The 27,820-nt window shown below is 35.7% G+C and overlaps 3 protein-coding genes and 1 pseudogene across 5 annotated transcripts; 1 reads left to right on the top strand and 3 right to left on the bottom strand.

Annotated features, from left to right (window-relative positions):
* Window positions 1–1,072: 1,072 nt before the first annotated feature.
* On the top strand, window positions 1,073–6,657 carry LOC145625634 (uncharacterized). 2 transcript variants are annotated; one of them, XM_081678572.1, is made up of 7 exons: window positions 1,076–1,385; window positions 3,819–3,848; window positions 3,943–4,041; window positions 4,890–5,022; window positions 5,280–5,580; window positions 5,688–5,742; window positions 6,303–6,657. In XM_081678572.1, the coding sequence occupies exons 1-7, from the start codon at window positions 1,257–1,259 to the stop codon at window positions 6,375–6,377; spliced, it is 822 nt and encodes a 273-aa protein (XP_081534698.1). In that variant the 5' UTR covers window positions 1,076–1,256; the 3' UTR covers window positions 6,378–6,657. The 2 variants fall into 2 exon arrangements, with proteins under 2 accessions (XP_081534699.1, XP_081534698.1); XM_081678573.1 differs by lacking the exons at window positions 3,819–3,848; window positions 3,943–4,041 and having other exon boundaries at window positions 1,073–1,385.
* Window positions 6,658–7,353: 696 nt separating this feature from the next.
* On the bottom strand, window positions 7,354–8,078 carry LOC145625618 (uncharacterized). Its single transcript, XM_081678571.1, has one exon. The coding sequence runs from the start codon at window positions 8,050–8,052 to the stop codon at window positions 7,435–7,437; it is 618 nt and encodes a 205-aa protein (XP_081534697.1). The 5' UTR covers window positions 8,053–8,078; the 3' UTR covers window positions 7,354–7,434.
* A 1,514-nt stretch (window positions 8,079–9,592) lies between these two features.
* On the bottom strand, window positions 9,593–12,123 carry LOC145638661 (putative wall-associated receptor kinase-like 16 pseudogene; annotated as a pseudogene).
* A 1,013-nt stretch (window positions 12,124–13,136) lies between these two features.
* Window positions 13,137–27,481, bottom strand: LOC145562214 (uncharacterized). Of its 2 annotated transcripts, none has more exons than XM_081622421.1 (11): window positions 27,294–27,481; window positions 27,136–27,186; window positions 26,989–27,055; window positions 26,036–26,155; window positions 25,780–25,925; window positions 25,553–25,700; window positions 25,377–25,460; window positions 24,150–24,265; window positions 14,625–14,683; window positions 13,778–13,868; window positions 13,137–13,669 (listed from the first exon to the last, which is right to left on the bottom strand). In XM_081622421.1, exons 1-11 carry the CDS (start codon window positions 27,333–27,335, stop codon window positions 13,436–13,438), a joined length of 1,158 nt encoding a protein of 385 aa, XP_081478547.1. In that variant the 5' UTR covers window positions 27,336–27,481; the 3' UTR covers window positions 13,137–13,435. The 2 variants fall into 2 exon arrangements, with proteins under 2 accessions (XP_081478547.1, XP_081478554.1); XM_081622428.1 differs by having other exon boundaries at window positions 26,989–27,030; window positions 27,294–27,473.
* Between the last annotated feature and the right edge of the window lie 339 nt (window positions 27,482–27,820).

Below are 27,820 nucleotides of genomic sequence, written 5' to 3'. Positions count from 1 at the left end.
CAACCCGACTTGTTATTGACCCGACCTGAATTTTACGAGACTTATTACTAACCCGACCCAAAAATTTAACTCGATCTGTTACTAGCCCGACTCGAAATCAATACGACTTATTATTGTCCTGACCTAAATTCAACCCAAATTGTTCTTGAACCGATTATAAATCACCTTAAATGCAATTTAGACCACCTTATTATTGTTGATCAAAGCATTTTGTCTAGGTAGACCAAGTCGGTACAGGCCAACAAAAGAAAGGAGCATCATCCTTAAATTTAAGAGTTAAATATAGTATATATTTGTTGTATGGTCAAAGGAGATAATTATCTTCCTAAATGATAAACTATAGTTCCCTAGTATATTGCCATATATATTATAGTAAAAAAATAATTAGCTTGATAAAAATGATAATTATCTATTTATCATTAGTTGAACCTGAAAATGACCTGACTTGGAAATGACACGACCTGATTGTAACATGGTATTGACTTAAACATAACCCGACTTGGCTCCGAGAATAACCCGACTTGGAAATGATCCAACTTGATTATAACCCGCAAATTAATGACTTGAACCGAACCCGACTTGAATCCGAGAATGGCCCGACTTGAAAATAACCCGACCTGATTATAACCCGCAAATTATTGACTTGAACTAAATTCGACTCAAACCTGAGAATGATCCGACCTGATTCTAACCCGCAAATTATTGACTTCACCGAACCCGACTCAAACCCGAGAATTACCCAAACCCGTTTTAACCCGTGAAACCCGAATTAAACCTGACCTATTGTTCACCCGACCCGAATGTAACTCGACCTAAACCCGATAAGAAGTATGACCCGACGTGACCTGAGTCAAGCATGACCCAATTCAAACCCGACCCTCATAGGTTATGGAATTAATCTAAATTGACCCGACCCGTTTACCCAAATTGACAGCTCTACCTGTAACTATTGAGTTGAGCTATAATCCGGATTCCGGGCCTAGTATATCCCAAGGTAAGTGAACTTGGCTCGAGCCTTAGCACAAGACGACCCAATTGGGCTAACCCAAACCAGAAAAACTGCGCTACATGAAAGCCTGAATCAAGGCAACCAAACTCCCAAAGACCTAAAGATGGCCTAAGCAAAAAAAATTCCCAAATTCATACTCTGAATCTAGTTGATTCATCCAAGCAGGATTGCAGAAAAAAGTCTCAATTTTTTTCATCGATTCTTTAATTTATTGATACTCCATTGAAAAAGAACAGAATTTTCATCAATGCAGGCGCTACCCAGATGCCGCAGCTTATTAATTTCGCGGAATTCGCTTAATTTTTCATCAACACAATTTGCTTCTTTCCATTCAACTCCAATTTTCAATGAAAAATGGAAGAAAAAATGGAATTCTGTAAGTTACCCTTCTTATTTCTTACGGAGTAGTTAATTAATTCTGTTTTATTTTGTAAATTTTTATGGATTGATATTGTATGGATAATATTGTGGAGATGAATGTGGATTTAATTTAATTTTGACAGTGATGCAATTAATTAGAAATTTATGTGAATTGGAAGGAGAAAGATGTAATCTTTAGTACGTGGGTAACTGGAAATTAAGATTTGAACTATTGAACTATTGCTAGTTTGATGAGTGGTATTTACTGGTAATTTTAGAAGTGGTGATCTATATATGGGTTGAAACCCGTAGAATACTCAAATCATAGGTAATCTGTAACTTTTACTAGCTATTTTATAGAATTGGATAATGATATGATACAGACATGAAAAAATATTGACAATTTTGAATAATTTTTCTTGCAACCAACATGGCAACATGTACCAGTGATTGGGAATCTGGTACAGAACATGTTGTTCGCTTGCTTCGTCGAAGTTTCTGTGTTATATAGTAGATGACAAGTTCACAAGTTCTTGCCCATTCATCTTTACATTGCTTGGAAAGTAGGAAGTGAGGTATTTTTTTTTTACTGGACACTGCTTTAGGTTGATTGGAGTGATTTTTGGTGTATGGACGAGTAAATGGGTAATTGCTGTATTGCATCGGTTGGATCTTGAAGCCAGTTGTGTCAAGATTTGAGAGTTCAATTAAAGGTTGGATTCATAGAAACGGAATATGATAGTTGATTAACAAGAACAGAAGAGAACCAATATTTATATTGTCCGGCAAATGTGACAATAAGCCTAAAGCCTGCGACCATCATTATTGCTCCGTAAATTCTTGTTTCTTTGCTTTTTGGGGACTCACATAACCCACTTACATTTTGTAGCCAAGGACTTCTAATAGAAGGGTTGACTGTACAACATAGCCCATGGGTGTCTTCTTTCCAACATAATCCTTTTTGTAGCTCGACTGTTCTAAATTGATATGCAAATTGAAGGGAACATTTAGCTATTAGAAGTTTGGAACCATTGAAGCCTTGGAAAGAGTTGGGATCTACTAGGATTATCCCTCGTTTGTTAGTCTTGCGGCATTTCGTGTTGTGGTACTATCCTTATAAAAAAGCTTTCTATCCGAATTCTTATTTCCTATTTGTTTTGAGGCAAAATAAGTAAGGGTAATGATAAATCATGTCTATTAGTGCAATCTTACAGGGAATGGGACCAATGGGTCTGCTTTTTGAAGAATTCCACGCCTATTTTTCTTTGTTCAGTTTTTCTTTTAAAATTTATTCAGCAGAAGTAGTAATATTTCTAGACCTGGTATAGGATACTCTCCGAGGTTTCTATTCTGAGCTTGCAAAATTGGCTCTTTGCTAAATTTATTGGAGGCTCTTAGCAGCACAGCTGCACAGCTACTGTCTTCCTACTTTAGGTAATCTTAAGGATCATTATCATTACTAAGGTCTGCATAGTCATTAAAGCTAGAGTCTTCCACAACAAAACTATTGATCAGAGTGCATAAGTTATCAATTATTATTCATGTCTTTTTTATTTTTTATATGTTATTCAAGATGCATGGACTAGTTTGACTCAATTTGTTAACAACTTGAGCTGTGCTGAGTTGATTCAAAAGTTGGATGAGTCAATTTGTATAGCTGACTAAGTAACTATCTGTCTCATCTCATTATGCTGCTTCAAGTTTGGAATGTTGGATACTCGAGAGAGTTGAAGTCTGTGGAGAGGATATGCTTTTTCTTGAAAGGTGGTAATCATCTGGGTTTGAATTTGAGCTCCATAGCTCCCTTGTCGAAGCTTAATGGCAGCATGGATTTGTTTGAGAGTCTGTTTAAGTTTAGCTATTACTTGTGCTATTCCATTTTCCTGTTGAAAGCAAGTGGCAACATATATTTGGTTTTAAGCACACTTAAAGCAAGAGATAATTTTGAGGGCAGGTTTATGAGCGTAAGAGGTTTCAAATTTTCGATGTGTATTATTAAGTTTGTTTCGAATAATGTTTCTATGCTGGAAGATGGTCGTTGTTCTGCTATCAAGTCCCCTTCTTCACTTTAGAGCACTGACTTCTTATAGAGTTCTTTGAACCACACGTATCCTAGTGGTTGGGTTTTCTTTGCTTGATCTTGCATATCATGCTTTCTGTGATTGTTTGGGGATTAGGTGATTGGGGTATCGTTTAATTCACTATAGAAACAACATATACTGAATAATTCATCCAACTTTTTTTTATTTGCCCGATATCACGATATGTTCTTTATGCTTGCTGTTTAATGATCATGAGCTTAGGGATAACTTAACTCTAAACTTAAAGATAGAACTGTTCTCACCTTTTTTGTTTTAATGCTTTACTATCCGCACCCTATTTGTTTATATGGCTTTAAAAGTCTTGAAAAGGTGTGTGACTAGTGTTTCTTCCCCTTGTTCCATGCCAGGACTTCAACGGAGGCCAACAACCATCTAAAGTACTTACCTCCCTTATTTGTTTTTACCTTCTATGTTGTCTTTCAGTTCCTCTTTTATTGCTCATGAACTCATATGATAGAACCAAAATTCCAGAATTATGCCCGATATGTGACACGCCAAAAGCGAGCTGATGCAAAGAAGGCACTTTGGGGTCTCTTATCTGAATATGGGGAGTCAGGAACTTCTTCTCGGGTATTGCACTATCATGTTTATTTTCATTTACAGGTCATACTGGCTTAGTTCCTCTTCAGGGACAAATTTTGCTGTATGACTTACTGGTAGAGATGATTTGTTGAAGCTATGGTTTCTTATAACCTCCATAGTCATTCAAATTATAAGAGATTGGTTATATTTTTACTCTTATGGAGTAGATATTTGGGTTATACTATAAGGCTTAAAAGCATGGTTTCTTGTGAGTTTTGATGTCTCTGCATTCTTGCCTACTGTCTAGCAGAAAAGCAATGTTATTGCATGTGAACTCATTGTCTAGTCTCCATTGTATGTAAGTAGATACTCTTCGAAATGCCAGTTCTGTGGGATGGTGATTTGACTACCTTGATAATATATCAGCCATAAGGATCTAGTAAACTCTTTATTATACTTAACACTACGTTTGGATAACAATAGTGAAAGGGAATGAAAAAGAGGGAAGGGAAAGTTAGGTGAGGGGAGGGAGAAGGTGACCTTCCATTTTTCTTCCTAGTCTCTCCAACAATGGAGGGATTTGGTTTATTATAAAAGGAAAGGAAAATGGATCCTTCCGGTTCCCTACTCTTCTCTCGCATTAGATTTTTAAACACACAAAGGTGCATCTCTCCTTTTCTCTTCTCTTCTTTTCCCTCCATTTCTCTCTATCCAAACATAAGGAAACAGCATAACTATAATGCAATATGATTTATTTTTGAACCATGTTACCTAGGCATTAAAGGAGGAACATATTTCCTACATTGGCTTTTCGGTAAAGAACTTATTTGTATTTTGATGCAACAGATAAGCATTGTCAGGTTTAGTAACACTTGTTTGGCATTTATATGTTTCAGAAAGATGAACAGAAAGCATATGGAGCAAATAATTGGGACACGGACAGTGATGAAAAACCAAAAAACTCTACAAATAAAGGACGATCAAAGTCAGACTCTCGTGCTCAAAAGATTCGCAACCATAGAATGAGACGTGAGTTTATGCTTCTTCATAATTTTTCCTAATCTGCCATTTCTGCACAACAAATTGCTGTCTGATTAGCGTAGATATTTCTTGCATTTTCTAGTCTCTCCAAAATGGCATACCATCTTTTTTTATTTTATTTTTCCTGGAGTATTTTGTTATTTCTCCTTTGATGTACACCTCTTATATTATAATCTTTGAGTTCGTTTATAAAGATCTTCATTACTTCACCGAAAGTCTTCTGATAAAGTTGATGCTTCACTTAGGTAAGTTTCGAAAAGGATTTGCGTCTGAAGACGATGATGATCATCCTGAACATATCTTTCAAGCTTCTTTTGGAAATAGATGGTATTCATGGTCATGGGCAGGAACTTCTCATAGATCAACTCCTCCTGGTTTTGACTGGAGAGAATCATATTACAATACAAGGGATCATCAGAAAGAATGGAAAACAGCATACGAATCTGATTTAGAAGACGAAGCTTTTAATGTCGGATCACGTTCAGATAGAGCCGTACTTGGTCTGCCGCAAAATGGTCCTCTGAAGTTGAAAGATGTGAAAACTGCGTAAGTTCTAATGACTGGATTATCAATTCAAATTTGGTGCTGAACACTGAATCATGTACTAGTATGTTATTTAATTTCTGTCTGAAAAAACATTTCTACCCTTGCAGTTTTCACTCGTCGGCACTGAAGTGGCACCCTGATAAACATCAAGGTTCTTCACAGGTTAGCATCCAAAATTTAATTCTTCACCCATCATGGAATGCACAGTTAGCGTCGCCTAATTAGCCCATCAAAGAAATTAGACACCTAGTTAAATACTTAAATATGAACAAATCTGTCATCTTGAATTTCTCTGCAGAAGTGGCTAGAAAAAAAAAATTATTATCAGTTCCCTTGAATCACCTGATCGATGACTTGAGATTGATGTTTGTTGGAATTGTAATTTGTTCATGGGAAGCTGTGTTTCTCTAAAAGAAGTGAGAACACAGAATAGGAAATGGGGTTTTCTTGAAATATTCACAAGTTTTTTGTTTTTTATTATATCCCCTTGTTTTTACGAGCAATGTCCATGAATCGGTAATTCTGTTTTACATGTATTATGTGCTCAAGTTGTTAGAAGAACTCGTTCCATCACATACTGAGAAATACCCATCACTATTTTAAGTTTTAGTTGATATGGAGTACTGCATTTATCTGGGATGTTAATGATCATTCAACTCGCTCACTAAATTTCAAACACGACTTTGCCACTCTTTAACATGGTGACTGTTACTCAAATGCAGGCTGCAGCTGAAGAAAAATTCAAACTGTGCGTGAACGCATATAAATCGTTGTCCAGTGCACTCTCTGGGGCATGAGCTGGTGGTTCTATTTTTGAGTTCATTGTACATTAACTGTTTCTTGACATCCATGGCTTTACTTTAGGAAATAAATAGAGATGTACATTATTTATGTCAATAATAAGCTCTATTTTTTACGATGTTATTCTGCTGAACAAGAATGTCCCCAAATGCTGCATCTCTATGCTCCGGTAACTCGGTTAGCTTATGGCGTGCCTTGCATCGGTTTTGAAGCGGGCAAGCGGGTAATTCTTCGACATTTCCTTAAATGTAGCTTACCATATTAGATTTGATAGTTGATACTCCTACTACTAACTTGTATCTTTTTAACATCTGATTTAAGTCATTAAGTGTTTTCTACCAAAGTCAAATGTGACCTATAATTTCTAAATGGACAATCATGAAGCTTTGTTGTTTTTTTGTTTTTGATGAATTATGAAATAATGAAATATCTCTAGTGCCAAACCATGTAAATAATTGACATACCAAAAATTGACCGACCAGAATTCAACATATATATCCTTTACTTCACAGTCACCACCACATATAATATGGTTCATTTTATTTACTGTAAAGAATAATGATACAATAGTAAAAAATGTCCAATAATAGAAAGATCTGAATTTTCAGTCTTTTGACTGAGAAACACTTCAATACCATAATAAAAGTCCTCAAAATTTGTGCACCTTTGATTTAGGGTTGAAGAGAGAGAAAGTAGATGCAATTGACAGTAGTTATCCGTTGCATCCTCAGCCTTTAATCTTAACTACACACATGCTCTTCTTCAATTCATTTTTATAGTACTGCCACTTGCATCTATCATTGGAATTTAGTTGTCGCATTACAAGTTTAAATTATAACAAGTACTTGTCAACTAACGCTCTTACAAATTTACGAGTAACATTTAACGTGTGTACTACATTACTAATATCTAAACATGATTTACAAATCATTAGCTACTAAAGAAAATAAAATTAATACTCATCTTTATAAATCACTAATTTAATTACCCAATAAAGAAACAAAATCTGAATCAATAATACAAAAGAATAATAATAATACTAATTTGTTTTTACTAGAAACAAAGAAGAACAACAGAGGAAGAAACCATAAAACCATAAACCAAGATTAAAAACCCAAAATAAAGTGCCCAATTTCTCTTAAACTTACCAAAATAACTCTCAGGAGGTTCTTGATAATGAATTTCAAAATCCTGCCCATTAACAAAGCAACCCTCATCGTCAACATCATTATTAATTACACCAAACGACGCACGATTTCTTGCATCACTATTAATCATAGTGATCGTCTTAAGCTGCCTGAGCTTATCAGTAGCAAGACCAAGAGTAAGCTTATGACACCTTCTTTGATACTTGAAAGCATTGATGCACCTAAGAGTTTGTGCAACAGATACATAGAAGATGAGATGTGAGAAGGACAGAAGTGAAATGGGGATCCAAGAATGGCGGCATTGAAGGCGAGTGCTCAGTGAAAGCGAAGCGAAAACTAAGGAAAGAAAGAGGAAGAAATGCTGAAAGAGCTTCCAAAGTTGCTTCTTTTGGTGGTCTACTGCTCGTTTTTTTTCAAGGGTTTTTTCGAAATGGAGTTGGATTATTGTGTTTAAGGTTTGAATTGCGGTTTCTTTTGGGATTATTGTGGGTTCTTGATTGTTTTGTGTTTCATATTCTGCCATTTTTATGGGATTTTTTTTTGGAAGAAAGAAAGAGTGGTTTGGTTAGTGTTTAGATGGGAAGAGTGATGAGAGGTGTGCTGCTCATCTGAATAAGATGGATTTGGTTTCGTTGTTTTTTTTATGAAAGTGTGGGTATTATAATATGTAACGGTAATAAAGTTGGAATCACCGTATTTGTGGGGCATACCCTTTTGGCTCATTTAGTCATCTTACATAGCATATTGACTATATGGCTCTTGGTTCATGTAATCATGTTGATGTAGCCTTGGACATCCCGGAGCATCGGGGCCACCAGGTGGCGCTCAGGGTGGGGGTGATTGTTGATGTCTTGCTACTCGGGTGGATGCTCCACCAGGTGGCGCATAGGGTGGGGGTGATTATTGATGTAGATTGTAGAGCCACTCGGGTTTCTTCATTTTATTGGGTAATTGAGTTTACTTTTAAGAAAAACGGAGTATGTATCAGTATCTAATTATCTATATGAAGTGGATCTTAAAAAGTTGCTTACTTGGTCCTTGTTAGGTTGATTTGTGAGAATATGTAGTATGATTAAACAAACAATTTTTTTTTTTTTTTTTTATTTTTGAAATAAGAATGTACAGAGTATTACTTCGTACGTTTTGTCGATTAAATGACCAATATGTTAAGTTCTAAGGAATAACTAAATTACAATCAGGCCTAAATTTCTACTCGTATTTATTTATTTATTTATTTATTTTTTTGTAAAAAATAGTTTATATAGATAACGCATTTATATTTGTAAAACATTTCTATAACAAATGAGTTTCTTTCAATATAATTGTAACTTACAAAAGTGATGCAAAATAATTTGATACTGTTTCTGAAGTGAAGGGAGTATAGTAGTATACTATTGAATGATGAGGACTTCCTATTCATTATCCTATATCATTATTATTCATGATAACATTCCTTGAGATGATGCAATATTAATTATTGATGATAAATCAAACATAATAGACTTGATGGTCCATAAAAATAAAAATGATGGGACCTAATAAGTGAGCAAAGGAGATAATCTTCGAGACAACTTGATATTGATGTGGTGAAGGGCCCGTAATGTACAAGACCATCTGGACCAAACCCACTGGCCTGGTCCATTAGTCCTTTTCATACTAGAGTTCCTTTATTCTTTAAAGATAAATCTATTTGACTTTTTACGGTTTCTAAGATGTATCTATGTCATAAATATCTCAATATCTTTGTTGTATCGTGTGCATATTAACAAAACCTAGGCTCCTTTCCAGCCAACAACATTAGGTTATATAAGCTCAAGCTATCACTGACATTACCTTATTACATTAAAAAAAAAAAAAAAAAAAAAAAAGGATTGAAATGTTACTTGACTTTAAATTTTGTACAAGATTATGTATCTCACATTACCTTATTACATTGCAGAAAAAACCAACTTTAAGATGTTCTTCATAGAGCAATAATTCCACAACAAATCACTAGAATAATGTAAAACAATTTATGTATTACATTATCTAATACAACTTTCTGGTCACAATTAATAAGGCACTCAACGTGGGTAGCTCAAATCATCAATTATCTCTTTCTGCATACTCTGAAATAATCCAGAACTGTTATCCAATGTTGATGTGCTTGGCACACTAACGTGATCATGGTACGGTGTTGTTAAACGTCGCCCTGGCACTGGATACAAGTCCCCTTGTTCATCATTTGCCAACAAGTTTGTAGTCTCATCAACTGTTTGCTTCCTCAATGTATCAAGCTCAACCGCGACATCTTTCATAGTTGGTCGATCTTCCCCCTTCATGCTTAAGCATTTTCTGACAAGCTCGGCTACACTTATGAGTTGCTCTTGAGGTGCTTCAATCACTAATTCAGGAACAATTATCTCTAAAAGGCGGTCTTCCCTCATGTACCTAACAAAACGGGTTGCTAAATTCTCCCTCTCTGAAGGAATTGGTTTTTGTTTTGTAAGGAGCTCAGAAAGAACTACCCCAAAACTGTATACATCACTCTTTTCTGTTAGCTGGCTCGAGAAAAAGTATTCAGGATCAAGATATCCTAACGTTCCTTGGACTAGAGTAGATATTTGCGTGTAGTCTAAGGGGACTAACCTCGAAGCTCCAAAATCAGATATCTTAGCTGCGTAATTGTCATCAAGCAAAATATTCGTAGACTTCACATCTCTATGTATGACAGGCAAGGAGGAGGCAGAGTGCAAGTATGCAAGTGCTTCAGCTGCTTCAACCGCGATCCTTAGACAGTTGCTCCAAGAAAGCCAACTAGGTGATGTACTTTTACTTTGTATATGGTCATATAAAGTACCATTGGAAATGAACTCGTACACTAGTATAGGAACTTCTGTCTCTAAGCAACAACCCAAGAGTTGCACCACATTTCTATGGTTGATTCATGTTAAAATAACCACTTCGTTTATAAATTGCTCAATCTGACTTTGATCCACTACTTTCGACTTCTTAATTGCAACTACTTGATTATTTGGAAATAGGCCTTTATACACAGTTCCATACCCTCCTTTACCAAGAATGTTATCTTCACTAAAATTTTTAGTAGCTAATTTCAATTCCTTAATTGTATATACCTTGGCAGACTCTATTCCTGCTTGTTTTTCGGAAGATAACTGTTTCTGCAGCAGCAAACCACCATTGTTTTTAAAAAATTGTTCCCTCAACTTCACCAGCCTTCTTTTCCGAATCATAAAGCACGCCCAACTTATGCCTATGAGCAAAAATAACACCCCAACGCTAGTACCTGGATGAAAGAAAGGCATCAGCATAGTACCGCTGTATGATATTAGACAACTACAGAGTACTTTAGATGTTATGTACAAATGTGAAAGAATTGATGAACAATTACCTAGACTTGCTTTCATGGCAAGGAGAGAAGGTTCTGGAACGCAACCTGTCCCGTTTCTAAAACCATCACCGGAATACTTAGATGGACAAGAACATATGTAACTTCCTGGAGTGTTTTTGCAGATCTTAGAGCACTGATTGCTGTTCTGATCTGCACATTCATCAATATCTGGCAACAGAAGTGTTATTGGAATATCATGAACATACAAGTACAAGAATGATCATTATATGTCATAGTGTATAGTTAAAATATCTACCTATAAGACTGTAAGAACCTCTTGGCTTTGTTCTATAAAGCTTACAAAATTGTGATCAGACTTCAGACAAGGGTTACTCGAGTTCAATTCTACAGCAAAATTGAGTTCAGATAAATGGAAGAAAGCCTAACAAAACAATAAGCTTACAGGAAAGATATTAATACTTTGTAAATATTTACTCTTCAAGAAGGAATCAAAAGAAGTTACCAACCTGTACAACCAGGACTGAGATAAGGGTTTCCCTCGTAACCAGGGAGGCAATAGCAGCGATATCCACCTTTACCACTATCAGAATCATGACATGTGGTGTAATGCTGACATGCATAAGACGTTAAATTCTGCTTAGCTTGGCTGCATGTTCCATTACCAATTGACCAATCAAGAACAATAGGAACATTGTTTGTTGTCCTGTTTGCAAAACTTGGGTCAAGAAGATCGGAGGCTCCTTGGAACACAAATTTATCCTCTTCAGCTAAGAAGGCATAAACACAAGGATTAAACCCTACGACACTGGTGTGATTTGAAGGATAAGAAAAGGCAAACCCCACAGCAGTTAATCCCTTGGGAATCAGGGCTTGGCAGCAGCCAATGGCAGAACAATACCCTCCAATGACATCCTGTTGTTTCGCGCAGAGTGTTCCACAGGCAGCACCCAAGCCCTGCAATCCAACGATTATCCCCAACACATCACAGCCAATGACTGTAAACTTGTTTGCAGTAGATGAGAAACTGTAAGGGGAATCATCCTTAAATACTATTAATTCTGTTTTGTTCCGAACTGCTTCTCCTGAAGGGTTGAAGCAACTCAATGTCACCCTATTTGCAACGCGTACTTGGGAAGCTGATATGTCTAGCACCTCAGTGTTGGTATCAGTTATTGGTCTGGGTATAAATGTTTTGGGTGTACTTGTGGAAGCGTCACAAATAAGTGTGAACTCAAAGGCCATGGAGCAAGAGAAGCCAATACCAAAGGTAAGGAATGGTCAAGTTCCCGCACTGGCTTGGGCAGCCAGGTTTCGCGACTGATGCAGACACAGTCGATTGTGTTACCAAGATCAGCAAAAACAGCCATCTGAATGTGAATGACCAAATTGTGACAAATGAATTCATAGTGGTTGGTTTTTTTAGCTCAACTGATATGTTTAACTTCTAAATAAAATTGAGTTTATTTGTGTAACTTCTGACTAATATGTTTAAACTCCAAGGAGCAGGAAATTGCTTCTTGATTATATTAAACTGACCAACAGGTTATATGTAATGCTTGCACGTAATTTGACATTGACAACCTAAATTTTCTGAAGAAACATAGATTACAAATTTGAGAAATGTTTAAATAATCGTTTGAGAAGAATTTTCTGTCAACATATACATGAGTTATAGGAGACTATGAGTAATTAACTGTGAGTCTGCGACACATTCATATAAAAAATGCCACGGATAGTGATAGATCGAGGATTCGAGGGGAAGCTTATATTAGACTACTGACCAAGAAATTTACTCCGTAATATTTTTAGCAAATATTTTTCCATTCAGTTTGAAATTGTTCTTTTAATATACTTGCTGTATAAATCAAGTAAAAGTCTTGGCAATTTTAATATACTTGCTGTATTAATCAAGTAAAAGTCTTTTAATATAATTGCTGTATAAGTCAAGTAAAAGTCTTGGCAATTTTCAATAGTAAGGGGTCAGTCCAAAAACATCATATAATTAACAATACTTGCAGGTTTGCCGCCCAAAATTATTACTCCATCTAAAAAATACTACTTTCGCATTAGGAATTCCTTTCGTGAAAAGGATTTCCTAAAATCTTCTCTTTTCTTACCTTTACATAAAAGATTAAAAAATCAAAAATAATGTCCTCTTGAGTACTTTGCATTAGAAAAAAGTGGGACTATGTCTGCAATTCTGCATTCAAATATGCAATATTGACAAATTGCCAAATATTAAAGAAGATAAAATCTCCAGAAAATCAACTGAGGCTAGATATAATTTGATAAATTATAGATTCAGAATGAAGTATACAGAGTATATGAGCATAAGTAAAAATAACCAACTATGCTGATCAAATTTAAGAGATCTACACTCCCCAAGAGGGAAAAAAAGAAAAAAAAAAAAAAAGATCAAATTGAACATTGATTTCCTTTCATTCCTTACTATGCAGTCGCAACTCACAATCAGTTCTTCAAGCTCCCCATCTCCAATTCATAAATGTTTCTCTAGCTAAAGGCTTCGCCTAGGATACATACCTCAAGATTCAGTTCACTTGAGTTCATCAATCTCAAAAACACGAGCAGTCCCATCAAGAGAGACAGAAACAAGGAAATTTCTGTCAGCAGAAACACTCAAAGATTGAACAGGTTCATTATGTCCGCTGAAGGCTCTGACAGCTGTATCCTCTCCGGAGAGACTATCCCAAACTCGTACTTTACCGTCAACAGATCCTGTAGCTATAAACCTTGATGTCCCAATCCATGTCAGGCATGTTACCCCATCCTGCTTAAAAGTAAAGGGTAAAATAGTTGCAAATATACAAGACAAACAAAAAAAAGTCCACAGTATCAAAACAGCCAATATGAATGGCCAGGCCAAAGTTAGGCAAACCTCGTGGTGATATGTACTGCGAGGTTCTGAATGTTGAAGATCCCACACGATTAGTTTATGATCCAAGCTTCCAGTTGCCGCCCATGGACCGCTGTAGTAGTAGTAGTAGATTAGTGAGGTTAAACAGTATTTTGATGTTAAAAAAAAAGGGGAGAGAATGCACAAGGGTTTTGTGAATTTGAGTACTGCCCAAAACTATATTTTGCCTAATAATCAGCAGGTTCCAGCCTATAATTTCATATGCAAAAGCAGAAATACCAATTGGTTATGGAATATTCGATTATTTCCATGCAAAGTAGGAAATCTGGAGAGTATTCACATACGACTCCAGCAAATAATCATAAAAATTACTCATCCGCCAACTTGCTCTAGCCATTTTCAAATCACTAACTACTAAGATCCTCTCTACCTATTTATGATGCTCATGTACTGTTAGTACAGTATTTAGAAAGTTACACGTTATTTAGAAAGAACAAAACATAACTTGGGATGAAATTCAACAGATTAAGAAACTTCATCAAACTGAAGAATAGATTTTCATTTTCCATAATTTTTGCCTACTTGGGAACATAGGGTGAACAAATAACACCACTTCACTGCCAGACTAACTGCCACATATAGATCATACCACAGAGCAAGTTGTAATCTTGACACATATAAATGTCGACATTTGCTAAAACAATGCTTTGATTAAGGCTAACCCCAATTACATTTTAGCCAACCCCACTTTTGGGATTAAGGCTTTGATTGATTGATTGATTGATTGATTTGCTAAAACAATGCTTGTATGATACTCATCAGCCACAAACAAAAGATACAACAGAACAAAAAAAGAAGACCGACAAACCTTGGTGAAAACCCAACACATTCTACTGAATCTGTGTGAGCCCTAAGAGAGCTAATCACCTGTACAAGTAGGATCTTATAAGTTCCTGACCATCAAAAAGAGCATACACAATGTAATATTTCAATTAGAGAATTTAGACACCAAATATGATCTTCAAACGCAGCATGTTCCCCAGAACCCACAAAAAATATATTGACGAGTACATACAGCTTTATGCAACAATAAAAGTATACAGATTCCAGGTAGCAGTAGGTTCACCAAAAAATGATTGTAAATTCAAAAAGGGTAATAAAAAAGTAATGGAAATCATGTAATGGGTGAGAGAAAAAAAAAAAGTAAACAGGTTGGGTTTGGGTCGGGTCAACTCGGGTCGGGTCAATTCGGATTCATTCCATAACCTATGCGGTTCGGGTTTGGGTTGGGTCATGCTTGAGTCGGGTCATGCTTCTTATCGGATTTGGGTCGGGTTACATTCGGGTCGGGTGAACAATAGGTCGGGTTTTCAGGGGTTAAACGGGTAAGGGTAATTCTCGGGTTCAAGTCGGGTTCGGTTCAAGTCAATAATTTGCGGGTTAGAATCAACTCGGGTCATTCTCGAGTTTGAGTCGGGTTCGGTTCAAGTCAATAATTTGTGGGTTATAATCAAGTCAGAACATTTTCAAGTCAGGTCATTCTTGGGTTCAAGTCGGGTTCGGTTCAAGTCAATAATTTGCGGGTTATAATTAGATTGGGTCATTTTCAAGTCAGGTCATTTCCAAGGCGGGTCATTTTTGGATTCAAGTCAGGTTATGTTCAAGTCAATAATTTGCAGGTTACAATAAGGTCGGGTCATTTTCAAGTCAGGTCATTTCGGGTTCAACTAACTATAAATAGATAATTATCATTTTTATCAAGCTAATTATTTCCTTTGACTATAATATATATGGCAATTTACTAGGGAACTATAGTCTACAATTTAGGAAGATAACTATCTCCTTTGACCATACAACAAATATATACTATATTTAACTCTTAAACTTGAGGATGATGCTCCTTTCTTTTCCTGGCCTAGACTGACTTGGTCACCCTAGACAAAATGCTTTGATCAACAATAATAAGGTGGTCTAAATAGCATTTAAGGTGGTCAGGAATAATTTGGGTTGAATTTAGGTCGGGTCAATAACAAGTCGTGTTAATTTCGAGTCGAGTTGAATTTTTGGGTCGGGTGTCTGGTAAAATTCGGATCGGGTCATTAACAACTCGGGTTTAATTTGGGTCAGGTCAATAACAAGTCAAGTTGATTTCGGGTCGGGTTTGTAACAGGTTGGGTTAATTTCGGATCGGGTTAGGAACGGGTCAGGTTGAATTCAGGTCAGGTTAGTAACAAGCCGGATTAAATTCGGGTTTTGACAAATTAAAACAAGTTTGGGTCAATTTCGGTTCAAATCGGGTTCGGTGCAAGTTAGTCAAATTAGCCTTTATAAACTGGTAAATCGATGCAAGTTGTAAACCAGTAAATTGGTCGTTTAAAGGAAATTGGATGGTTCCACCCACCCAATTGGACTCCTGGAGAGTATTAGGGACCATGATAAACATTTTGGCAATTTTTGTTCCTGAGCGGAAAAAGTCAAAAATTTCCAAAATTGAAGGCTAATATCTACGCTTTTTAAGAAATTTTTGAGATTTCGGGGCTAGTGTCGCAAAGTCTTGAGATTTTAGGGAATACATCTGGGGGGGTCATATAATTCCATTTGAAACCATATATGATCATTATACGTTGTCATGGATGTTCGTAATAGGCTTGAGTTAATGAAATCGATGCAAGTATTAGCCGGTAAATTGGCCGTTTAAAGGTAAATTGGATGATTACACCCACCCAATTGGACTTCCGGAGGATATTAGAGACCATGGTAAACATTTCGGCAATTTTTATTTTCAGGCGAAAAAAAGTCAAAAAATTCCAAAATTAAAGGCTAATATCCACGCTTTTTAAATTTTTTTGAAGATTTCGGGGCCAAGTGTCGAAAAGTCTTGAAAATTTAAGGGATTTATCTCGGGGTCATATAATGCCGTTTGGAATCATATATAATCATTATATGTTGTCATAAATGTTCATGGTAGGCTTGAGTTAATGAAATCGTTGCAAGTTGTAAACTGGTAAATTGGTCGTTTAAAGGCAAATTGGATAGTTACACCCACCAAATTAGACTTCCGGAGGGTATTAGGGACGTTGGTTAAAATTTCGGCAATTTTAATTTCCGGGCGAAAAAAAGTCAAAAAATTCCAAAATTAAAGGCTAATATCCACACTTTTTGAGAAATTTTGGAGGTTTCAGGGCCCGGTGTCTAAAAGCCATGAAATTTTAGGGATACATTTCGGGATCATATAATGACGTTTGGAACCATATATGATCATTATATGTTGTCATAAATGTTCGTGGTAGGCTTGATTTTATGAAATCGGTGCAAGCTGTAAACCGGTAAATTGGCCATTTAAAGGCAAATTGGATAATTCCAACCACCCAATTTGACTCCCGAAGGATATTAGATACCATGGTAAACATTTCATCAATTTTTATTTCAAGGCAAAAAAAAAATCAAAATATTCCAAAATTAATGGCTAAGATCCATGATTTTTGAGAAATTTTGAAGATTTCGAGACCCGATGTCGAAAAGCCTTGAAAATTTAAGGTATTTATCACATGGTCATATAATGCCGTTTGGAATCATATATAATCATTATATCATAAATGTTCGTGGTGGGCTTGAGTTAATGAAATCGGTGCAAGATGTAAACCGGTAAATTGGTCATTTAAAGGCAAATTGGATGGTTCCACCCACCCAATTGGACTCTCGGAGGGTATTAGGGACCATGATAAACATTTCGACAATTTTTATTCTGGGCGAAAAAAAGTCAAAAAATTCAAAAATTGAAGAATAATATCCACCTTTTTGAGAAATTTTGGAATCTTCGGGGCGGACCTGGTGTCTAAAAGTTCGGGCATGGTGTCTAAAAGTCTTGAAATTCAAGGGAATACATCCCAGAGTCATATAATGTCGTTTGGAACCATATGTAATCATTATTTGTTGTCATAAATGTTCGTGGTAGGCTTGAGTTAATGAAGTCGGTGCAAGTTATAAATCGATAAATTGGTCGTTTAAAGGCAAATTAGATGGTTCCACACATCAAATTAGACTCCCGGAGGGTATTAGTGATTATGGTAAACATTTAGGAAATTTTTATATTAGGGCGAAAAAAATATAGAGCACAAAAATTCCAAAATTAAAGGCTTATATCCACGCTTTTTGAGAAATTTTGGAGGTTTTGGGGCCAAGTGTCGAAAAGCTTTGAGATTTTAGAGAATACATTTCATGGTCATATAATGCCGTTTGGAACCATATATGATCATTATATATTGTTATAGATGTTCGTGGTAGGCTTGAGTTAATGAAATCGGTGCAAGTTTTTAAATCGATAGATTGGCTATTTAAAGGCAAATTGGATGTTCCACCCACCCAATTGGACTCCTAGAGGGTATTAGTGACCATTGTATACATTTCGGCAATTTTTATTTCCGGGCGAAAAAAGTTAAAAAATTCCAAAATTGAAGTCTAATATCCACGCTTTTTGAAATATTTTGGAGGTTTCGGGGCTTGGTGTCGAAAAGTTTAGAAATTTTAGGGAATAATTTCGGGGTCACATAATATCGTTTGGAATCATATATGATCATTATTTGTTGTCATAAATGTTCGGTGTAGGCTTGAGTTAATGAAATCGGTGCAAGTTGTAAACCGGTAACTCGGCTGTTTAAAGGCAAATTGGATGGTTGCACCGCAGGTGGACTCCTAGAGGGTATTAGGGACCATTGTATACATTAAGACAATTTTTATTTCCGGGTGAAAAAAAGTCGAAAAATTCCAAAATTGAAGTTTAATATCCACGCATTTTGCTAAATTTTGGAGGTTTCAGGGACCGGTGTCGAAAAGTGTTGAAATTCTAGGGGATAAATCTCGGGGTCATATAATGCCGTTTGGAACCATATAAGATCATTATATGTTGTCATAAATGTTCGTGGTAGGCTTGAGTTAATGAAATCAGTGCAAGTTGTAAATTGGTATATCGGCCGTTTAAAGGCAAATTGGATGGTTCCAGCCACCTAATAGGACTTCCGGAGGGTATAAGGGACCATGGTAAACATTTCGGCTATTTTTTTTTCGGGCAAAAAAAAGTCAAAAATTTCCAAAATTGAAGTCTAATATTCACGCTTTTTGAGAAATTTTGGAGATTTCGGGGCCCGGTGTTGAAAATTTTTGAAAATTTAGGGAATATATCTCGGGGTCATATAATGTTATTTGGAATCATATATGATCATTCTTTGTTGACCTAAGTGTTCGTGGTAAGCTTGAGTCAATGAAATCGGTGCAAGTTGTAAATCGGTAAATCGGTCGTTTAAAGGCAAATTGGATGGTTCAACCCATCCAATTGGACTCCCGGAGGATATTAGGGACCATGATTAACATTTCAGCAATTTATTTCCGGGCGAAAAAAAAGTCAAAAAACTCCAAAATTAAATCCACGCATTTTGCGAAATTTTGGAGGTTTCAGGACCCGGAGTAAAAAATTCTTAAAATTCTAGGTGGTCTCGGGGTCATATAATGTCGTTTGGAACCATTTATAATCATTATATGTTGTCATAAATGTTTGTGGTAGGCTTGAGTTAATGAAATTAGTGCAAGTTGTAAAACGATAAATTGCCGTTTAAAGGCAAATTGGATAGTTCAACCCACCTCATTGGACTCCCGAAGGGTATTAGGGACCATGATAAAAATTTCGGCAATTTTTATTTCCCGGCGAAAATAATTCTAAAAATTCCAAACTTGAAGGCTAATATCCACGCTTTTTGAGAAATTTCGAAGGTTTCGAAACGTAATGATATTTAAGGGGATACATCTCGGGGTCAAATAATGCCGTTCGAAACCATAAATGACCATTATATGTTGTCATAAATGTTCGTGGTAGGCTTGAGTTAATAAAATCAGTGCAAGTTGTAAACCGGTAAAGTGGTCGTTTAAATGCAAATTGGATGGTTCTATCCAACCAATTGGACTGCCGGAGGGTATTAAGGACCATGACTAATATCCACGTTTTTTTAAGAAATTTTGGAGGTTTCGAGACCCGATGTCGAAAAGACTTGAGATTTTAGGGAATACATTTCGGGTTCATATAACGTCGTTTGGAACCATATATGATAATTATTTGTTGTCATAAATGATCGTGGTAGGTAGGGGTGTTCAAAAAAACCCGACCCGGTTGTCCCGTCCCGATTTCCCGATGACCCGTAAAAAACCCGATGGGAAATTAGCATTTTTTTCAGTTTTTTTCGGGTCGGGTACCCGTCTCGTGAAAACAACAATTTCGTGGGCCGGGACATGGGACAAGCTTTGCTATTCTCGGGTACCCGGATACCCGTAAAAAAAAAAAATACTCCCCCAACCAGCCAGCCCACTTAGACTTAGGGTTTCATTTTCTCAATTCTCACTCCAAAAAAAAGCCACCATCAGTAAAATTCTTCTCTCTCATTCCTCTTTCTTGCGCCTCATCTCCTCCCTCAAAAAATCATCTCAATCAATTCCTCACTCAAAATTCAACTCGATTCATCCTCAAAATTCAGTTATCTCAGGTTAGTTTTATATTTGTACTATTTTCGTGGTATTTTTGTAGTTTTTTCATGGTATTTACTTTAGTTTTTATCAATCTAATTATTTTCTTTAACACCAATTGCTAGATCTAAACATTTCGTGCTAGTCCTGCTGAGTTTCATCGGTTTAATCATTCTTCTCACCGCCTGAGGTTAGTTTGTTGTAATTTTTGTTCATTATAATTTGTTGCATTGTTAATTATGGATGGGTATTTTCAATTTTTCATGGGTTATTGAATTTTGATTGTGAATGGGTTGTTGATTTGGGTATAAAACTAATTTGAGTTGATTTTGTGTTAGTTTGATTTATTTTTTACTTACTGTTTTTCGTCCTAATGTGGAATAAGCATGGGTTATTGTTTTTTTTTTCACTTTTTGTTATTTCGTATGAATTTTTTTTCCAACTTCCTGTTTCTGGTTTATCATTCTGATTTTTTCATATTGTTTTATCATTTTAAATTTTCTGTTTTCATTCTTATTTTTCTATTTTATCATCCTGTTTTCATTTATATTTTCAGTTTTTAATTTTATTTTTCTGTTTTCATTATTTCCTGTTTTTATTTTTATTATTCTTTTTTTTTTTCACTGTTTTCATTTTTTCACTTGTTTTTATTTTTATTATTCTGTTTTTGTATGTGGAATTCTGTTATTAATTTTATTATTCTGTTGATTTGATTTTTTTATAAAATTTGGAAGATAAGGTGATTTTGTAATGTGATATGTAATTATTCTTTTGCATTATTTGTCTTTTGTAGGAATGAAGACTTGATTATGGAACAACCGATGATTGTTATTGATGAGACAATTGAAATATCGGATCTCACAAGTGAATGAATTGAAGCCCTCCCATTTCGTTTGTTGTGTGGCTAACTTGCTTTGTACCATTATTTGTATTTTATATGTTTTAAAGTCATGTAATTAAAGACTCAAAAACTTTGTATTCTCTTCCTTAAACTCTTTGAATTTTTAGTATTGCATGATATAAATTGCAAGTATTGCAGGTTAGTTTTTACAAAATTACAGCAGGTTTTTTTTTTAAAAAAATATTAGAGCAGGTTTTTTAAAAAAAATATTAGAGCAGTTTTTTTTAAAAAAAATATAAGTACATCAGATTTTTAGTGAAAAAATATTCAGCTGGTTTTTAGTTTTTACAAATGAAAATAACCAACATCACCGGATTTAAGGTTAAAAAAAAAAACTGATTAAAAAAATATAAAAAATCCGGGTACCCAGTATCCGGGTACCCGAAGAATCCGGGTCGGGACACGAGACGACTTATTAATTACCCGAAGATCCGGGTACCCGGATTTGAACACCCCTAGTGGTAGGCTTGAGTTAATGGAATCGGTGCAAGTTGTAAGTCGGTAAATTGGCCGTTTAAAGACAAATTGGATGGTTCCACCCACCCAATTGGACACTCTGAGGATATTAGGGACCATGGTAAACATTTCGTCAATTTTTATATTCGGGCGAAAAAAGTCAAAAAATTCCGAAATTGAAGGCTAATATCCACGCTTTTTGAGAAATTTTAAAGGTTTCGAGGCTCGGTGTCGAAAAGGTTTGAAATTCTAGGGGATATATCTCGGGGTCATATAATGACGTTTGGAGCCATATATGATCATTATATGTTGTCATAAATGTTCGCGTATTGTAAACTGGTAAATTGGTCATTTAAAGGCAAATTGGAAGGTTCCACCCAACCAATTAGACTCCGGGAGGGTATTAGGGACAATGGTAAACATTTCGGCAATTTTTATTTCTAAGGGAAAAAAAATAAAAAAAATTCCAAAATTAAGGCTAATATCCACGCTTTTTGAGAAATTTTGGAGGTTTCGGGTAAAGCTGATAATTTGGGTAAACGGGTCGGGTTTAGGTCGGTAAGAGTGGGTCGAGTCAACTCGGTTCGGGTCAATTCGGATTAAATCCATAACCTATGCGTGTCGGGTTTGGGTTAGGTCATGCTTGAGTCGTGTCACGTCGGGTCATACTTCTTATCGGGTTTTGGTCATGTTTAGGTCGGGTTAATAACAGGTTGGGTTACATTCGGGTCGGTTGAACAATAGTTCGGGTTTAATTCGGGTTTTCACGGGTTAAAACGAGTTAGGGTTATTCTCGGGTTCGATTAAAGTCAATAATTTGCGGGTTAGAATAAGGTCGGGTCATTTTCGGGTGTGAGTCGGGTTTGGTTCAAGTCAATAATTTGCGGGATATAATCTGGTCGAGTCATTTTCAAGTCGGGTGATTCTCGGGTTCAAGTCGGGTTCGGTTCAAGTTAATAATTTGCGGGTTATAATCAGGTTGGGTCATTTCCAAGTCGGGTCTTTCTCGGATTCAAGTCGTGTTATGTTCAAGTCAATAATTTACAGGATACAATCAGGTCGGGTCATTTTCAAGTCAGGTCATATTCGGGTTCAACTAACTATAAATAGATAATTATCATTTTTATCAAGCTAAATAATTCCTTTGACTATAATATATATGACAATATACTAGGGAACTATAGTCTATAGTTTAGAAAGATAATTATCTCCTTTGACCATACAACAAATATATACTATATTTAATTCTTAAATTTGAGGATGATGCTCCTTTCTTTTGCTGGCCTGGACTGACTTGGTCTCTCTAGACAAAATGCTTTGATCAACAATAATAAGGTGTTCTAAATTGCATTTAAGGTGATTTGAAATCGGGTCAGGAGCAATTTGGGTTGAATTTTGGTCGGGTCAATGACAAGTTGTGTTGCTTTTGAGTCGGGTTAGTAACAAATCGGGTTGAATTTTTTGGTCGGGTTAGTAATAGGTTGGTAAATTTCGGGTTGGGTCAATAATAAGTCGGGTTGAATTTTGGTCAGGTTAATAACAAGTCAGGTTGATTTTGGGTCGGATTTTAAACAGGTTGGGTTTAATTCGGGTCGGGTTAGGAACGGGTCGGGTGAATTCAGGTCAGGTTAGTAACAAGTCGGGTTAAATTCGGGTTTTGACGGGTTAAAACAGGTTTCGATCAATTTCAGTTCAAGTCGGGTTCGGTTCAGGTCAATAATTTACGGGTTACATTCGGGTCGGGTCATCTTTAGGTCAATTCATGTTTGGGTTCAGGTCTCACATACTCGGGTCTAGGGTTGGTTTTAGGTCGGGTTTGGGTCACCAGCTTCGGGTTCAGATGGTTCGGTGAAAAATCGGGTTTCAGTTGGTATTTCGAGTCGGGTCAACTTTTGATAGCTCTAGTTCCATCAAGATTACCCTGAGTTGCATAAACTCTTAAAATGCATGTTCCAGTAACTCATGCATCTAGTATATTGGCTACCTAGTACCAACTTACAATTTGAGTTTTATTTGAAATTTAACCACCGTGATGAAGTGATGTGACTTAACTGAAAACCAACCTAAAGTTCCCCCATTCGGTAGCTTAAAGTAAAAAGACATTCAGAATTATTGATAAGATTCAAATTCTTATTGTGTAATAAAAGCAGTAAGACTGCAAGACCCACAGACACAGAACAAGGCCTTTACCATCAAAATTATGAATCATAATATGCCATATGCAGTAATGCACTACCAAACTGTCATTGCCAATTGGGTCACGAGAACACAACAGACACATGCATCACTATCAAAGAAAGGTAATTAGATCTTCGATGGTGCATATCACAGATGGCATCAGAAAAGAAGCAACTACCTAGAGATCAAACTTTTCAATTCCGTAAGAGATGACACACTATATAATGTTAATATTGTTAATGGAAAGGGATTGAATTCTTGTGAGCAATACGTACTTACAGAACCAGGATAAAGGGTAAGATTTAATTATAAAAAAGTAATAATTATAAAAAAGTAAAAAGCATGTCTAACCTTCCCTGACGAAATATTGACCATGTGAACATTATGATCCTTCGACCCAGTCAAAACTATAGCCGAGTCAGGGCTTATTGCCAAGCAAGTTATTCCATCAGTATGATAAGGGTGACCTGGATCAAAAAGCTAAATCCATCAGTGAACTTCCCCTAAGTTTTACAGGATGAATAGCATGAAAGACAAAGCCCAATCAGATCATGCTCAAAATATCAGCATAAGCATCTGGAGTTTTACATTGTGAAAGATACACAAAATTACAAAAGTATCAGTTAAAACTTATAATTGAATATAAAAGTAAGGAGAAAACAGGTGTCTTTCTAATACATTTTCTTTATAAAAAATTCACTAGAACTAAATTGTCTCGTATCTTAACACATTGTTAGAATACAGCTAAATACATGCTACTGTTAGAGTGTTAACTATGATTACTGTTTCTGCTTCATTGTTCCCTTTACCTTATGTCCTTATTCACTATAAAGCCAAGCTTAAGGAGGATTTAGAGAGACATTGCTTTTACTGGTCTGTATCTCAACTCCTTGACTAGCTAGAAAGCTGCTAAAGTACTTCCTTCCCTTCTTAGATGCCCTCAATAAAGTGATTTCATTGACTACAAACTTTCTTATTCTTTCCTTGGTTTGATAGGCTGCATTATACACACAAAATTTCAAGATACTTATCATTAGCACAATTTGCACCTGAGAATTTCTAAATATTTTTACTGATATGGGGGGACTAACTCAACAGTTTTTCCATCCTGGTATTCTCTCAATTGTGTATGGAAGTCAGATCCGATGACAAATAAGTGAATAACAATTGCATTACCAGCTTAGTGACACACTGACACAGATCAACACAATTTCTCACATCAAACTTTCAGGTGCAACTAGCAACATGATGCAGATATTCAAGAAAGAAATTGGAGCCTCTTAAATGGTATGGTTTTTTTTTTATTTTTATATCTCAATATTGAAGCACATTATCTATAATGCAAAATCCAACGCATACCCACACAGCCACACCAGCTCTGACAAAAAAAAAAAATAAACCCACCCAGACATAATTTGCTTCAAGCCTTCGATGCAAACTATGGACTGTGGAGCATAACAAACACATCACTCTCTCTCTCTCTCTCTCTCTCTCTCTCTATAGTGTTGTAGATACTTCATTTTTGCTTGCTCATACTTTAGGGTTGATATGTTAGAAGATAAAGAAGTCATAGCATACCTTTAATTTCATGAATGTTCTCGCCACTTTTTGGATTCCATATCCGCAATGACGCATCATCCGATCCCGTGCATATTGTTTTTCCTTTAGAGCACAGATTAACAGAATTTCAGATAACATTTCGTCTTAGAAGAGCCAGTTCTTTAAATAAAAAACCTCAAATATATGAGTATTACCATCAGGGGTGAAGTCACCACAAGTCACTACACTTCCATGACCACTAAACATGCTAAGGTAGGCACCCTTGTCAGCATTCCACATCCAAACAGAGAAATCCTCTGACCCAGCTAAGACAAGATGTCCCCTAGGATGCCATTTAACCCACTGAAAAATCACACATTTCATTATAAATAAATTATATAGGCCAAATATATGCCATCACAAACATCTTAAATTATAATACCTCAATTCCACCTCCTGGTCCATCAAGTGTGCACTTCAGTTTCTCTGAAGAAACATCCCAGACGTGAACAATTCCATCAAAGCTTCCAGATGCAAGCAACTGCCCATCAGCACTGAAAGAGACACTTGATACTGTCTCTTTATGACCTGGCAAAAGCACAAAATTTTTAGCAAAAAAACAACCATGGATAAACTACAAGCTCTGTACTGGTAAAAAAGCAAATAACATGCAGATCAATCAAAACAGACGAGTTTACCTTGGAGTTCGAAAGCCCAATCTCCTTGACCAATTCTCCACATAAAACCCTTGTCATCACCACCCCCTGTTGCAACCAATGTTGGATCTGTCGGGTTGCAGGCAACCGTGTATACTTCATCTATCCAATAGAGAAGGAAGTGTTAAGACAATAGCAAGCAATAGTTTGTCTAGCATATGTGTAGACCAATCAATCTATGCTAACTTTCATCTATATTTCTCAGCAATTATGGAAGCCACAAACTTGCAACTTCTTTGACTAATTTACCCCTTCCAATCCTAATAATAGGTCATTCTTAGAATGCAAAACAGCCACAATAACAATATGGAATCCTTTGCATCAATGTAACTAATTTTATTAGGGCATATAACAGTTGGGTGCTCGTGTCTTACGACGAGAGGAAAGGCATACTCTCATTTGGACTCAGTCTTTCTCATTTGTCTTCTACATCACCAACAATTGCTCACTAAAGGACATGCCATAGATAATCCACAAGTAATTAAGCGGAGAATAATTTGTATCCCCAACCCCACCAAAAAGCTTACTAACATTTTTAAATTTATAAACATTAAAAAATAAAAGTTGTAATTTAAGCAACGTAAGAATCTTCTGCAAAATTGACATTAGAGCTATCACGTATTGGTTTCTTTCTTTTTCTTTTTTTTTTTTTTTTTTTTTTAAAGATTAAATATTCTGACCTTTGACATTGAATAGAAAATTAAAGGAACATCAAGTGCAAATATTCAGAAATTTTCCAAACAAAACAACTCCAAGTCCAAGCAACAAGAATAAAAATTGCCAAAAAAAACTTTAACAATTGTACTAAATTTGCACCAAAATACAAAGATCATAGCTTTCCTATATATTGCCTTAACGTTTAACAATTGTACTAAATTTGCAAAAAATCAGAAAGTTTAACATAAAAAAATAAAAAGCACTATTATATTACTCACCAGTATGACCGGTAAATATATGCATAGAATCATCAGCTTCCTCTGCAATTACCCCATCAATACAACACTATTCAAAATAAGACACAATTTTTTAAAAAATAAAATAAAATAGAAAAAGCTTTATTTTTTTTCCAAAACTCTTCTTACCAATATGTTCATCACCATCAGAACCCTGTTCTTCATCTGCTTCAGGAAGCTCTGATTTTAAAACAGATAAAACAAATTAATTCAACCCACAAAACAATGAAATTTAAAAAAAAAAAAAAATCAATTGAATGAAATTTGACAGTAAAAGGGTGAAATACCTTCATCGTCAAAAGGGACTTCTTGGACGATATCAGATTCATCGAGAAAAATATCACCAAAAGAAGAGTTTATTTGATTTTATAAATGGAATAAAAGATAGAGAAAGAAGGGTTTTTCAAGGGGTTTGAATGTCTTATACGATGCACTTCAGTTAAAAGCCAAGCCCACCAAAAGGAGATTAATTAAATATAATTGCTTTTTTTTTTTTTTTTTTTTTTTTTTTTTTTTTAAACTTATGGAGTACTTCATTATTTTACGAAGCCACGATTCCACAAGCAAGTAAGCAACTACTACAATTTACATGTTATGAGTTTATGACTTAAAAGTCAATAAACATGTCGAAAACCTTAACAATAATTTGGATTTTTTTTTTTTTTTTTTTGAAGAAACTTGTCTTAACTAATTGTGTTAGAGCTATTTTCAATAACCACACTTGCATATTTTTTTTTTGGTGTTTTAGACTTTAAAGAGCCACAACTCCACAAGGGCAGGTAATGTAAATCGATCTTAAAATCTCTTAAAATCG

Source organism: Chenopodium album, chromosome 1 (genome assembly GCF_948465745.1).
Source record: "Chenopodium album chromosome 1, dcCheAlbu1.1, whole genome shotgun sequence".
In the NCBI taxonomy this organism is placed as follows: Eukaryota; Viridiplantae; Streptophyta; class Magnoliopsida; order Caryophyllales; family Amaranthaceae; genus Chenopodium; species Chenopodium album.
The sequence above is the reverse complement of the archived record's forward strand: the minus strand, read 5'-3'. Positions and strand labels throughout refer to the sequence as shown.